At 41.7% G+C, this 15,339-nt stretch overlaps 1 protein-coding gene across 7 annotated transcripts in view; it reads left to right on the top strand.

Moving 5' to 3' along the window:
* Positions 1–15,339, top strand: part of ANKMY1 (ankyrin repeat and MYND domain containing 1) — a 38,159-nt gene that overhangs the window by 15,744 nt on the left and 7,076 nt on the right. For all 7 annotated transcript variants that reach the window (XM_082221726.1, XM_082221725.1, XM_082221729.1 and 4 more), the window contains 8 exons: positions 2,104–2,275; positions 3,716–3,868; positions 5,253–5,399; positions 8,810–8,917; positions 10,510–10,641; positions 11,352–11,465; positions 13,522–13,687; positions 15,064–15,109. In XM_082221726.1, coding sequence (XP_082077852.1) covers positions 2,104–2,275; positions 3,716–3,868; positions 5,253–5,399; positions 8,810–8,917; positions 10,510–10,641; positions 11,352–11,465; positions 13,522–13,687; positions 15,064–15,109 — 1,038 coding nt within the window. The remainder of the gene's footprint in view (positions 1–2,103; positions 2,276–3,715; positions 3,869–5,252; positions 5,400–8,809; positions 8,918–10,509; positions 10,642–11,351; positions 11,466–13,521; positions 13,688–15,063; positions 15,110–15,339) is intronic.

Raw genomic sequence — 15,339 nt, 5'->3', positions numbered from 1 at the left:
AGACCCACCGACCGCGAGTAGCTTGCTACCTGCTCCACGAGCGGCACCAGCATCTGCTCCACGGAGCGCAGGTGGATCTGCAGCCCTGGCAGTGGCTCCCAGCCCAGAGCCGTGGCAAGAGCCGCTCCAGGCGGTGAGCACGGCCACGACACTCTGCTGCCACTGGGGAACGCGGACATTGCTCCGGAGCCACGCAGCTTGCTCCTTGTCGGCCTTCCCTCACTCAGTGCCAGCCGCTGCAGAGAAATCTGGAAGCAGAGAAGCAGCGGCAGAGGGACCCAGTCCTGGGGGTCACCCCGCGGGGGCTCGTGGTGGCGCCATCGTGCCACCACATTCACATGTGAAGGATCCAGCTGCAAGCAGAGGATCCCGGCACCACCCGTATGGCGCTGGAGCGGCGCCACTGGCAAACCGCTATACAGCGCATGTGCGGCATCACTACGTACGCCGCATGCGTCGTATGTAGTGACACCACACATGCACCCTATGTAGCAACGCCTGCCATGGGTGTCGCGTCACCTTCCTTCACCCTTGCACTGAAGGACAGGTCTAGTCCTTTAGGCGGGGCTCAGTAACACCTGTTGGTAAATGATGGTCACCAGGTGCCCTGCTCTTATATGCATTGCCACCAATAACCCACAAGCTGTTCTTTTGATGAGGTTTTATGTTCCTGATTTATGTAAAATGTCTTGCAATAATGGATCCATCCATGCAAACTCTGTTATCTAGTCTTCTTTTTGAACCTGGCTCAGATAAGGGTTCCAGAACAACATCTAGGCCCCCTTGTCCTTTTAGTGGACAAAAAAGCAGCTATAATTAGCCTCCAGTCCTGTATTGCACAGAATTCCAGAGACCTGCAGATGTTGAAGCAAGCTGCTATGTTTGTAGAGGCCCCTTCTCCAGCTTCTCTGCTCATCAGTGAATGGGAAGGAAGTTCAGGTGTTCCCTCTGACAGCAAAATTAGCAGGAGACAGGGGAAAGGAACGCTTGTGCTTCCTTCTTATTTACTGGAAGGCAGTGCGACTAATGATTATGTTTGGAGTTTGCAGTTTTTTATTAGTCCAATTATGGGTTGAATTAAAAAAGAAACATTAGCAGAAACAACACTGGGTGCACAGAACTTATAGGATAGCCAAACAGGTGGATTTGATTTAAATCAATTTGATTTAAATCACAGTTTAAATCACGATTAAAATCACTAGTCAGTAAGACTTGATTTAAATCATTTTTTTACAGAAAGACTCGTTCTTGCTGGTATAATATTAATATTTATAACCAGATGAAGGTTACATTTTTGGAATAATAAATTTTCAGAGTAGTTTTTACAATTATATCAAAAATTACTGATTTGGTTATACTATTAGAAATACAGATAATTATGAAATTATTGTGAGGTTTAATAAGTTAACTCTTTGGACAACTTTTCTGCTGTACTTAATTGGAAGGAGAAAAATAATCATTTCTTTAATAGCAATTTAAAGAATTTATTTAACTAAAACAATAACTTTATAGCATATGTATCCATGTTTGTTAACTGATGTGGTTAAACAGTTGGTGTTTGTTTTTTTTAAAAAAACTTTTAAGATTGAGTTTTAGCACACATGAAAAACTTAAATCCTTATTTTCTGATGAATAGCATTTGGACTATAATGTAACTTAAATAGAAAACTATTTTCAGAAAGATTTTTCCTCCAAAAGCATTTTATTTTTAAAATCCAATTTAAAATTAAAAAATCCGATTTAAATAAAAGCATTGATTTTTATCCACCCTGTAGCCAAAGCATATTTCAATTATCTAGTGACAAAAACATGCAACTTAGGGAGTGTTTGTCATTGTCGGGAGGGCAGTTATGCTGTGCACATTATTGCATTTATTAGCATTTTAAAAGCCTCAGCCAAATAGAAATCTGGCTATTTTGCATGGTAAGAGAAGGCCGGAGATGATGCAAGCCTGGGATAGATTACAGCAATGATATATTTGTAGCTGTTTGCATCACTTGCAGAACAGCTACAGTTCTACCACCCTCACCTTCAGGTTTAGCAAGACTGTACTTATCAAAGTTTTCAACCATTAATGGGGTTCTGTTTTCTGCTGGTTTTTAGACACGCAAAGAGACTGGCTACTATCAAGCTGCTGCTCAGGAGAGGTGCAGATCCCAATATGTGCAGAATCCCTATGTATGTCCTCTTCTTTGCTGTTAAAGCTGCAGATCCAAATGCAGTGAGATTTCTTTTAGAAGCTGGAGCAAGGACTGATATACGACTTCCGACCAGAGTAGGGAAACCTTATTTGTGTGTGATAATTCTCATTAAAGAAGAGAGACTAGAATTTAAGTTAGTGATTGGACTGATGGCATAAATCAGGCACAGGCAAACTCCGGCCTTCCAGATGTTTGGGACTACAATTCCCATCATCCCTGACCACTGGTCCTGTTAGCTAGGGATGATGGGAATTGTAGTCCTAAACATCTGGAGGGCCAGAGTTTGCCTATGCCTGGCATAAATGCTCTTGTATGAGTTTTGGTGTCTTATGCAAGTGTACAGAACTTGGGACCCACCACATCAAATATAGCTCACATGCCAGATATAAATGTCAAATCTCTGTTTCTCCAGTTGTAGGAGGCATGCCTACCCTTTTGTGTTGCAGCACACTATTCTGTTACTCTGATTCATGTGATAAATCTATTGAGCTGAAATCCTACAAGTACAGTGGGGATTACTTCAGAGTAAACTTGTATAGTAGGCCTGTGTTGTGAGTCTGTTATTCTTAATGAGTGAAAGCTAATGCTAATCTTAACATTGCAGAGTGGGTTTTTAAAATTATTTTGAGTTATCTGCTAACAGAAGAGGTGGGGAGGCATTCACACACACCCCAATTAACCCTGTAGCCCCCTGCATCACTTTCCAGGCTGTTCTGTATTGTTCCACAACCCTCTGGAACAAATTTTCAGGGGGTCCATAGGATTGCAGCAGGAAGTGGGGAAATTGGAGAAAATTACCTCCTCTCATCTTACTTAGCAAATGCCTCTACTGGATCAGAAGATGTTCTTCAGCTTTTATGCGAGTGGGAAGGCAGCACTGGGTTCCACCCTATAGTTTTATCAGTGTAGAAGAAAAATATTTTTTACTGATTGTAACAATTCACTCCCATCTCTAGACATTAGAATAGAGAGATTTTAGAGGAATTTAATGAATGTTGGTAATAATGGAAACTTAATAGGAATTTTGGGGTGTCTTGTATATGAGTTGATTTGGACCAAGTCTACTGTATCCTCAGTTGATCTTGGTGCTAGGATGATGCACCATCATGTTTTTTCAGAACTTCAGCACGGAACTTCCCCCCAGAAAGGGCCCAGCTAGAGGAGTGGATTTGCTGCTTTGACATGGGCTCTAAGGGACAGAGATATTTCCTTATGAACCCATCTTGCCTGGACTGCTTTTAAATTTCAACCATGCAGCTTAACCATTCTATCCAGTGGAGGGTGATTGTATTTCTGACTGCAGTTAGCAGTTATTTCTGACTGCACTTTGCTTCTTGATACACACTCCTCAGATATTTATGCTACCTGGGAATTAGGTGTCTTCAATTTGAGCTGAAATTTTAGCGGTGACATTGAATGCTGGAATGGCTCACTGTCATAATATGCTAGGAATACACAGTAGTGAGATGTTCTGTAACTTATGATTTAATATTAAATATAGCAAATTTTTTTAGCTTGGAGGCATAGCTCCTCTTCATATTGCTGCTGCTCTTCCTGGTGAAGAAGGCGTTGAAATAACAAGTTCACTACTTCATTCAGCTACAGATCCTAACGAAAGGGCAGAGGATGAGAATGATATATATGGTCCTGATAGGACTTCATACAAGGTATGTCCGTTTAATTCCAACCTTGTTACTTATGCCGGAGAGGAGCAAGGAATTGACTTGTATCCTAAGAACTGTTCTATTTATCCTGAAACAGTACTTTTAGAAAGAAACGTTGTAGCAAATGCGGTCACAGCAACATATTTTCAGGGAGCGGGGGCAGTTCCAAATATACTGTATACAGAATGCCTTGAGTCTGCGTGGCTCTACTTTTCTCTTCCTGAACTTCTTAGGCAACCTACTAACATCTGCAGCTAAAAGGACCCCAGTCAGCTGGGCTGGGGAAAAGCTCAGCCCAAGATCTTCTAGGTCCACTGGTGGCATTGGGTTAGATCAGTGGTTCCCAAACTTGTTTTTTGGCCATGACCCACCTAAGCATCTAAACTCCTGATTGCCCCCCACATGATATATAATTCTTCTTATTCAAAAAGTGAACTCCTATTGAAAGGCCAATTAATAACTCATTCTCGAATTGCCCCCCTTAAAAATCAAATTTCCCCCCATGTAGGGCTAGATGAACCAGTGGTCTGACTCAGTAAAAGGCCTATGTTAATAAGCACTGTACAGCTCATGACTAGAGAGTATGTAGAAATGCCTTTTAACTGTGTTTTCAGAATAATTAAGAAGTGCAGATTTCTGAGCATAGCTGTCAAGTGTCCCTTATTTGAAGGGACAGTCCCTTATTCCAGCGCCATGTCCCGCTGCTGTCCCTTATTGATGGATGTCCCTTAAATGTCCCTTAAATGATGTCCCTTAAATTTCAAAAGAAGCAGCTCCTCTCCCTCCCTCCCTGCCGGCCAGGGAGGAGGGAGGCTCCAACTGTGTTGCTTGGCTGTGTTGCTCACCCAATAAGAAGTCTAAGAACGACTGGGGGTGGAGCTTGCATGCCTTGTGTGTGGCTAGTTAATGCAAGCTGAGGGGGTTTTTGAATGCTGGACGCCATTTTGTTGCACGTGCTGCTGCAAACTTTGCAGTGCAAAGCCAGGCTGGGGAGCCATCTTAAGTTGAGGCTGCATAGGCCTTGTGGTGCATGTGATTCAGTTCTATTCAGTTGAACCTCTGGTTACAAAGTTGGTTGGACAGTGTTCTCGAAGCTACCCAGCATGAGTTTGACCAGACTGCAGGAGGACAGGAAGACTGGAGTGCCTGGAACAGGTGAGGCTGCTGGTCCCTTATTTTGGCTGCTGGTCCCTTATTTTCAAATCTGTAATTTAAGAGCAATGTTTCTGAGAGAAGCAGTGAACTTTGCATAACAGGTTATGAACTCCCACTGGGCATAGTTTAGGGAGGATAGTTCCTGTTTCACTCCGGGGAGCAGACTGTGTGTCTCTTTAAGGTGCCTGCAGCCTTCTATGTTGGTGATTTTCTTTCCCATTTCTACCTGCAGAATGAGCTTACTGAAAATTTATCTATGATTAAAATGAATAATGAAATGGGACCACCCAAAAACTACTACAAAGAATGTGCCATTATCCCAGAGGAAGGTGGGAGGACTCCTCTTCATATTGCATGTGAGAGGGAAGATGATTATGAGGTGAGTGATAGCTGTGGGAATCTTTCTTCTGCAACCTGAAAGCTCTTCTTCACTAACTTGTGTAGTCTTCAGGTGTTACATTAGTAAGAAATTTATGTTTTAAAAGAAGGAATCACATATTTCCAGCTACTTCAAACATATGGAAATGAAGGGTCTGATAATAAAGCCTGAAGTCCAGTAGCTCATGCACCCATCCTGCTGTATTAAAACTAATCCTTAGTATGTATATATGGGCAAAGATCTGCAATCGCTGTTGGCTGACCAGGAATCTGAATTGGTTGCACATAAAACGTTTGCTGTCTTTTCGTTAGACTTTAAAATTGTTTTAAATTTTAAATAACAGAAATGTATCATTAAACACATTCTGAAAATACAACTCAGTATACCCCTTTTTCTTTTCAAATGTTAAAAAACTGGTTTCCTTTGTAGCATGAAACAAAACCTCACAGATCAAATAGGCTTGCTTGCATCTGCATGTTTTGAATGGCAATTACTCAGTTACAACTGGAGTGTAGTGTTGGACAAGGACCTCGGAGATCAGGGTTCAAATCCCCACTAAGCCACGAAGCTCACTGGGTGACCTTTGTCCAGCCACTGTCTCTCCCTCACAGGGTTGTTGTGAGGATAAAATGGGGAGACGGAGAACCATGTACCTTGAGCTCCTTGGTGGAACGGTAGGATATAAATGTGATGATGATGATGATGATATGTGTTTGTGTATGTGCCTAAACACACACAGGCTGACTTGACTGAACAGCCTTAACCATTGCCTTAACCATTTTGTAACCCTTTGAAAAGTTGTTGTTGTTTTAGATAATTTTTAATCTGGATGGCCAGTTGCTGGAACACTTAATACTGAAGAGCTCAGATAGTTATTTACAAATCAAAATATGTGCTATAAACGTCCCTTAGGCATTCTCATTGTTTCAATGACCCTTTTGCTTTATAAAAATATTTGATTTGGTTGTTTGAATGCTGCTTACTCTGTCTCCATTGCATGTCTCCCCAATTTACCCCCCCCCCCCGGCTGCAAAGATAAACATCAGATTGCTATTCATTCTGCTGCAATGATAGTTCTCCTACTCATTACATTGGGACAGGATATTGTGCTTTTGGCAGTGTATCAGAACTATGGTGAGGACGACAATGGAGCAGTCACAAACTTTGACCGCTAGAGGCCCTTAGCAGTTCATTAAATTAAACTGCAGCATCCCTTTCTAGTTTGGGAAAAGTCCCGAGTACTGCTTTAAGTAAAAGTTCAACATTAAGAACCAAATAGCATTTATTTTGTAGTTTGGAGGGACTAGCACAGCTAATATGAAAGATTACTGGTTAAATTCTTATCCAGCCAGCTACAAATGGGCTGTCGTTTATAACTAGAGCCAATCTGGCAGTTCCTTTAGCTGGCTGGCTGCAGTCTAAGAACTGCTTACATAAGTGGTTTTCTTAGGAAGAAGGAGAAATACAATGTGCTCTGTTTTCACATTACACAAGAAGTTTGCATAGCAAATTTGTGAGACAGTTCTGCATCTGCTGTTCCTATGTAGCATGAGAGGCAATCCTAGGATTGGGCTGAAAGCATGCAACAGCTTTGGAGGTCCTTCTTGCCCTTACTCTCCTTCAAATGGTGGTCTCATTGCCTATTCTGCTGCATTGCCATACAATGACAGGACCTATGGCAGGGTTAAGCCATCTGAGCTAGTCTTGGAACAGAGAGTAAGTGCAAATATGATGTTGTTATAATGGAGGCATCATCTAGCTTTGGTTACAACACTTGTCTAGACTTCTGACCGCAACTGAGACGGGACCAAGCTAGATTTAACATAGAAGTTACATAATGGTGGCTCTCCTGTGGATTTTTTAAAAAGTTAATAGCACTTGTGTATGTGATTGTGGCAAATAGGTTTGACAGAGGGAGAGCAGTTAATCCTTTCCACCCAGGCTATTTTCCTAATTTAAATGAATATCTAAAACTGCTATTTGACCTACAAGGGCAAACACACTGAGGGACCTATATGTCTCCCCCATGGGGTGAACAGTTTGGGTGCAGGATGCAATTTGAACTTTTATTCAAATTTAATTTTATTTCTGCATTGCAAGGGTTTGGACTAGATGACCCTCGGAGTCTCTTTCAACGCTACAATTCTATGATTTTATGAACTAGAAAGCAGCCTGGGGGAAAGAGCTGTTTCTGCTTTCCTTCAGCACTGAAGTCCTGTTCTGGATCCCTTCTCTGTCACCTGGTGGTCACTGTTTTGTTTGTTTGTTTGTTTTAGGAAGATCTTTGTTTTTATCCAAACCTATTGTATAGGATCTGTTGTATAACAAAAACTCTGGGACTTATGGCCTGCTTTAATAGAATTTTCAACTTTAGAGGGCAAAATACTCCCTTTGAGATGAAAGCAAATCGAAGATCTCTCAGTTCCAGAACTGTACAGAAAGCAATTATACATTTGGGGAGAAAGCTTTTGGAAAATCTAGTTTCCAATTTTAGACCTGAATAAATGTGAATAGCTTTGACACTTCTTAAGTCTCACTCTTTTCCTCTCCATTTCCATTCCTATTTTCTATCTGCTTTTGGAGAGCTTGAATAGAGTGGTGGTTGAAAAGAGATATGATGGGAAATCATTATCTCATTGAAATTACAATAGATAGTAAACTCTATAGGTTCAAGAGGACAAGTCCTTGTGAGTTCAGCCGGACTTATTTTCAGGTAAATGGGCATGGATTGTGACCTCAGGCCAGCTGGAAGGACAGCAGGTGATAATAGTAATGTGGTAGAAAATGGGAAATGTTAAATACATTTGAGCACCATATTTGAAGCATTTAGAGATTTCTCATTGAACAATTAAGGTTTTTATTTGTTAATTACAGTTAATGATTGAGTCTTCTGTAGATTAACAGAACTGGAAGGTCCTATTTAATCAGCTGTATTTGTGTTGTGCCCAATATGCTGTCTCATTTCGGGAGCTGATTGCTTCATTGACATAGATTTCTTACTTGGAGGTTTTGTATTACTGCCATCGGTTACGTAAATAAAAAGTCAATAACCCAACTTTCCCTCTAATTAACTATCTGTAATTGTGGGCATTCTTTGTTTATAGCAGTTTGGTCCATTTTTTCTTATGTCTATATGAGTAGGTTTAATTCTATACTGTTGGGACTCGTTGCATCAAATCCATAACTTCTGTTATGTAATTCTGAACTGAAACTTATCAGTATGCATGTTGGTAAATACCCAGTCAAATTAGCTTAGTTTTTAACTTCACAAGTAGAGATGCAGGCATGTCTTTGTCTTAACATATTTTATTTTAAATACGTAATTTACGTTTTAAAAAGTCGATCCATTATTTAAGTTAAAAAAAGTTTCTTCTTTATTGATCATATTTAATTGTATTTTCTTCTTCCAGAATGCAAGCAGAGTTGTTCGTCTTCTTTTAGAACACAATGCAAATCCAAATGTCTTGTGGAGTGGCCACTCCCCTCTTTCTCTGGCTATAGCTAGTGGAAATGATCAGGTATGCTATCTTCCCTCCCCTCCCCTCCCTCCATATTTATTCTTTGAGAAAATCTGTGGACATTGTTGCCACATCAGATGGATGATTCCAGTTCTTATTTAAACAGTAATCAGTTGCAAGTGGACAGTTTTAATCTTATTTGAAGCTTGTAAAAGGGAAAATGTGCATATTATATAACTGAGTTATATATAGTTCTAACCTTTGTCAGAATCTTACAGGGCTCTAGGAGGTTACAAATCCCTATAGCATAAACGATAAATCACTTTTATAACCTGCCCAGTTTCATAGTTTTGCTCGTATATTGATGCAGACTTCAATATTACCATTAAAAACATTATCGGATTTGGGTTGGAGGAATGAGGACAGTGGTAAAGGGCTGTGACTTAAGGCCAAAGTACATTTCATTTTATTCACACGGTTTGGCCTTGTGTGGCTGATTGATTTATTTTAACACATGGCTGGTACAAGCGCCCCTCCCCACAGGCCACGCATCAGGATGTGCTATGCAGGGTGGCGAGACTTTTGTTCCCACTGGGGTCCCACTCAGAATCCACCCCCCCCCAAACAACATGCCTGCTATTTACAGTGGGAAGAAATTCTTCAATTAGCAGAGCACCCTACTCTGACCACACTGCGGGAAGCTGCCTCATAGAATCATATACAGTCGTACCTTGGATCCTGAACGCCTCGGTACTCGGTCGTTTTGGCTCCCAAATGCTGCAAACCTGGAAGTGAGTGTTCCGGTTTGCAAACGTTCTTTGGAACTCGAATGTCCAACGGGACTTCCGCAGCTTCTGATTGGCTGCAGGAGCTTCCTGCAGCCAATTGGAAGCCACGCTTTGGTTTCCGAATGTTTTGGAAGTCTAATGGACTTCTGGAAAGGATTCCATTCGACTTCCAAGGGTATGGCTGTAATTGGAAGATGCTTAAGAAGGCATCCAGTCCAACCTCATGCTCAGTACAGCAATCCTGCAGCTAAAGCATCGTAGCCGATTGCCATTCAGTCTCTACTTAGAACGCCTAGAAACACCTAGTGAAGAACGCACAACCTTCTGAGACTCCCACTCTCTCTTACCAAGAGGTTTCTCCTAATATTGACCTGAATTCTGCTTCCCTGAAATTTCTACCCTACAGTATAGTCCTGCCCACTGAAGCAAAAGAGATCAAGTCTCCATCTCTTGCATGAGAGCTCTTCAAATTTTTGTAGACCAATATGATGTCTCCCTTTAACCTTTGCTTCTATTTAGGCTAAGCGTTCCCTTTTATTTCAACCTCTCACCAGATTCCTCACCATCTGCTGGACATGCTTAGACCTCGACTGCTACTTTTGTTGCAGAAAGTGGTGTGGTGATGGCAATGGAGGTCTTGTTCACAAGGGGAGGGAGGAACCTGGGCAGCCGGTCCTGCTTCATCCATCGAATTAGCCTTGCCCTGTTTCTTAGCCATGCTTGCACCAGCAGCGAGATTAAGACAGAATGACCGTAAATTCTGTTAAATGCTGTTCTGATTTAGCAGATCCTTGAGATCACATTAAGTGGTAACGTGTATATTGAGATGCTTTCCAAGATTTTTCCTTGTACTGCATTATTCAGGCAGTGGCTGAGCTTCTGGCTGGTGGAGCTGAACCAAATCTCCTACTAGGCCAAGCAGTTGGAAGTGCCCTGTGTGCTGTCGCTAACACAACCTATGAATTTAAGAGGACGCTAGCAAGTAAGATTGCATTGGTAAGAAAAGAGTTGATACCTGCGGGTGGGGAAACAGGGAGAAAAATGGGCGTAGCAGAGATGTAGGTACAAGTAGACCTGTGGAAGTGCTGAGGGGTGCAGAGAGAGAGGAGAGGAGGTGACTGAGAAAAGGAGTTGTAGAGAGACGTATGAGGAGGGGGGGAAAGAAAAAAGGGTCTAAAAAGTGGGGTGCAGACGTTTGATGGTGAAGAAGCGAGATGACGTGTTATGGGGTGTCCTGATATACATAGTGTGCTGTCGAGTGAAGAGAGGGAGGAGGGAGGGTTCGAAGACAGAGGTTCAGAGATCTGTGGTGTTACAGAAAGAGAAGTGTGCATACAATGTGGCTCAAAAGGAAAGAAGATTCCTGATGATGGGTGAAAATGAAAAGGTTTAGGTTGAAGTTATTATTTTTAAAAATGCTTTCATGTGGTTAATGTAGTGAAGCGTGTTTTTAAGTTAGTGATAAACAAAACAAAAATAAAAGTGGCCCTCAGAATGATTTGAGTTCTGCCTTGCCACCCAAATAACTGGGCAACTACTGAGTCTAGTCACTGTATATCCGCTGTTTGTAAAGAAAGTGTTGTGACCATAACTCTTAACTCTGTTTTGGGCTGTATGTGGTACTTAAGGGAGTGGTCGCATGAGCTTCTTGATGGCCTGCATTTATTTATTTATTTATTTTATTTAATTTCCCATGTTTCCTCTAGATTAATTCTCTAATAGCAGGAGGTGCAGACATGTTGATGCCAATTACTATTGGGGATGAGACAAGAACTGCAGTGGGAACAGTGGTGGACTATGCACATTTCAGAATCTATCAGGTATCTTTTCAGTGCCTCGAACTACAAAAACATGTTAAAAATATGTGAACTTTGCTGCTATAATTGACAAAAGAAATCAGTGCCAAGTGCCACAGATTGCTCTAGCATCTGTTCTCATTTTCCTTAGAACTCAATTTTATCTTTCCATTGACCTTTTACTTCCACAAAGATTTAAAGAGATTTTGATCAGACATTGCCTTTGGAAAGAAAATGAATTCACACTTGATTGCAAGGTTCCCTTTAAATTATTATTAGTAGCAATCACCTTACAAGATCAGAGGTTGTGGGTGGTGAAAAGTGATTTTCAGGACCAACCTAATGTGACATGAAGAACATACTTGCATTTACTGTACATGTTCTTTAAAATGCAGATAACAGGTGATGGCTTGGGGGATGATAGCAGGCATGGAGGGCGAGTTTAACAGTTTTAGAGTTCCTATTTGCATTAGGAGTACCACTTATTTAGCAGAGCAGTGCTGATGGAAATGGCTATGAGGAAAACAAGTGCAACTCAAGCTGCATGTACATTTCTTTCCTATGTGTGAACATGTCTTTTGTTCTCTGTCAACGTGTGTGTGTGTGTGTGTGTGTATAATCTCTCCCTCTCTCCCTCTCTGTATGTGTGTGTATTTATTTCTCAATATTTATAATTATATAAAAAGTTACATACATTTGTCTATCTATATAATTTGCTGTTTCTGAAACTTGTTTCCAAGTTGCATGCATGACTTGTGCAGTGTATTTCCCTGGTTATTACTGACTTATGAGAGTAAGCATATTCTTGTGAAAATAAGAGCCCCCATAAGTCCTTGCTCCTTTCAAATGACATAGTAAAGTAAGGGTAAGAGGAAGTTGTAATGGATTTAGGGGTTGCTCGTGCGTAAGTTGCCGCCACTGCTGGCGAGGTTACCTGGTTAAACCCTTTCCGACTGAACAGCCTCCAGCATCGTGACTGTCTCAGTCGCTGGCAGAATCCGTCAGTGGGCGTTTCTTGAACCTTTTCCAGCATAAAAGTTGTTTGACGCCAAGTCTCCTCCTACTCTCCCTGCGCGGAAGTCTTCTGCGCAGGGAGGTTGTGGGCAACGGAGTACCCATACTCTCTCCGCTGGTCTCCGGCGAGGAGTCCTGGAGCCTCCTCTCCGATTCCCCCACCTGCCCCCCTTCTCCACTGGTGTTAGGCTGATTTCCTTCCCCAGCAGATGGGCTGCCTCTCTCCCTACTGGGACCCTCTCTGGCATCCCTCTGGAGCCTTCCCTCCGCCTCTAGCTCCCATGGCAGTTCCCTAACAGAAGTGTTGGATCATTACTTTTTTTTTTTTTGAGTTGGCTGTTGTGTTTCCTGAGCTAGGGAATAGGGCAGGGTTGGCCATTCACCAGAAAGTGGTTGAAAGGCTGGAAGCCTCTTTTCTTCAACGGACCTGCCTGCTCTGCAAGTAATCTAGACATCACCACTGAGCAATAAGGACACAGCAGTTACAGAGCCCCATGCACTTGGTGATGTCTGGCTGGCGGCTTTTAAGTTCTGTTAAGTGTGCTCCGCTTCCCAAGTGGTATGGAAGTTCCAGGAGCAGAAACTTCTCCGAGCTTCAATTTCTTTGGAAGGAGGGATCCTTCTTAGCAATGGGAACTCACCCCGTCGCGGGGATTTGAACCGCTGACCTTCTGATCGGCAAGTCCTGGGCTCTGTGGTTTAACCCACAGCCCACCCGCGTCCCACACTGCCATGCAGCTGCTGGGTGACCTTGGGCCAGTCACACTTCTTTGAAGTCTCTCAGCCTCACTCACCTCACAGAGTGCTTGTTGTGGGGGAGGAAGCGAAAGAAGAATGTTAGCCGCTTTGAGACTCCTTCGGGTAGTGATAAAGCAGGATATCAAATCCAAACTCTTCTTCTTCTTCAATCTTACAGGGTATTCTAATGCTAATCTTACTGGCGTCATGGTGGTTTTCCTGTGCAACGTTCTCGCGCATTCCCTGCAAATATAACAAGGAAGTATATTTTTGGGAAGGTACAGATCTGCTTCCTCGCTGGCATCTTGTGGGTGTTTGTGTTTTGCAGGATAAGAGAATGCTCCATACACCGTACCATGCCCTATCGCCAACAGAGAGGGAAACCTTCACCAGCCGTAAAAAGTTGTTGGAGTACCTCAGTGAACGGCTTCGAGAGTGCGTCACGTCGAGAGAAAAACAGTGGGATAGAGAGGAAATTCGAAGACTCAAATACGGTGAGGCCAAGCAAAACCTTTGGAAGTGTAACAATAATTTTAGGAATCTGCAGTTTGCTTGTAAGCTTTGAGTTTTCACATTCAATCCTCACCCCCCCATTTTTTAATCTTTTGACACTGAGACTTGAATGCACTCCAGAATTTGGTACCCCAAGGGTGAATAAGGACATTTAAGCTAAATCAAGAGGAATTTTATTGTACTAAAAAGGAATTGGCATATTTGCTAATGATGTTAAGACAGAATCGATGAACGGCACAATAAGAATAGGTTGAATAATAGAGTCTGAAATTAATAGAATGGTTAAAACTAACTATATATGGCATTCTAAAAGCATGCCTGAAAACATGTAGAAAAACAAGGATGCAGTAAATTTGGGCAGGGAAAGTGGAGGTGGTAGGATCATAGAACTGTAGAGTTGGAAGGCACCCAGTGGGTCATCTAGTCTAACCCCTGAAATTCAAGAATCACAACCAGAGTCCCAAATCTCTGCCAAAATGGCTTCAAAAATGCATCTTTATTCTGTGCAGGTGGGTTGGAGAAAAGGGATTAACATTTTTTGCTTCTTTCTGGTAGGAGACCATGGCTTAGTTATATGGGCATGGGGGAGAAGGGAAGAGTGACAGGTTATGCTGTCTTGGTTTAACATTTCCAGGGGTCTGATTCTCTTTTGTTTAACTTTAAATTAGATTTACAAGTGATAAGAGAGGACAGCCAATATTTATAGTGAAGAAGATAGCAATCAGTGCCTTTAGTAGGAAGTGTTGCAGCTCAGCTTGTCCGAGTGTGCCCTGTCTGAGTTCCTGTAATGGATGTTCTCTCCTTGCCACTCCAGGCCAAAGCAGAACTTCCCTTCTCAGGTGCAGGCTGCTATTCTTAGACCCAAAGCTTGATTTCAGGGGTACTTCCTAACATTTCCTGCTATTGTTGGTGTACTCCCAACACTATAGGAGCTGCACAGTGGTCATGATCCTTATCTACGCATTTTCTGTTTGGTGATTTTTCCTGTACTCTTTTTGGTACCTGCTTAAAATATTTTTCTTTACGCAAGCCTGTCAAGATAATGCACAAGTTACATGCATTTTCTTTTTAGCTACTGTTTATTTTAATAATCAAATATCCAATAATTTTGGATATTTTGAAATACCTGTTTTAACTGTTTTTTTAAAACAATATATATATATATATATATATATTAATGAACAAGTGATATAAAATTTTGGTAAGGAAATAAACAAGGAAGGAAACAATCAATGAAATGAACTCATTAAATTCCAAGATATTTGAAACATTAGTAATTGTTTTCAAGTGTATACATGCTCTGGCTTTAGGTAAAAAAATCTTTAATATCTCCTTTTGCATATTTGTTGTTGTGCAGGAAAAAGGAAATCTGGAGCGGGAGCAATGGAAGGAGATGCACCCAAGTAAGATCAGCATATAAAAATGTAAATTCACACTGTCTGTATTAGCTTACAGAAGTCTATATGGCATGCTGTCTTGCAATGTTTCTCTCTCCCCATTGGACCCACTTGAATAAGCCTAACCACATTGGCCTCTTCTGTGGCCCTGTACATGTAGTGCTCAGTTAATTTACTATGATTACCTGTTAACAGAGTTTTGCAGGCAACTCCCAAAGTGGTGTGAAACTATCAGT

Source organism: Podarcis vaucheri, assembly GCF_965113315.1.
Source record: "Podarcis vaucheri genome assembly, chromosome: 5".
Classification (NCBI taxonomy): domain Eukaryota; kingdom Metazoa; phylum Chordata; class Lepidosauria; order Squamata; family Lacertidae; genus Podarcis; species Podarcis vaucheri.
Note: the sequence above shows the minus strand (reverse complement) of the source record. Positions and strands in the feature narration are given on the sequence as shown.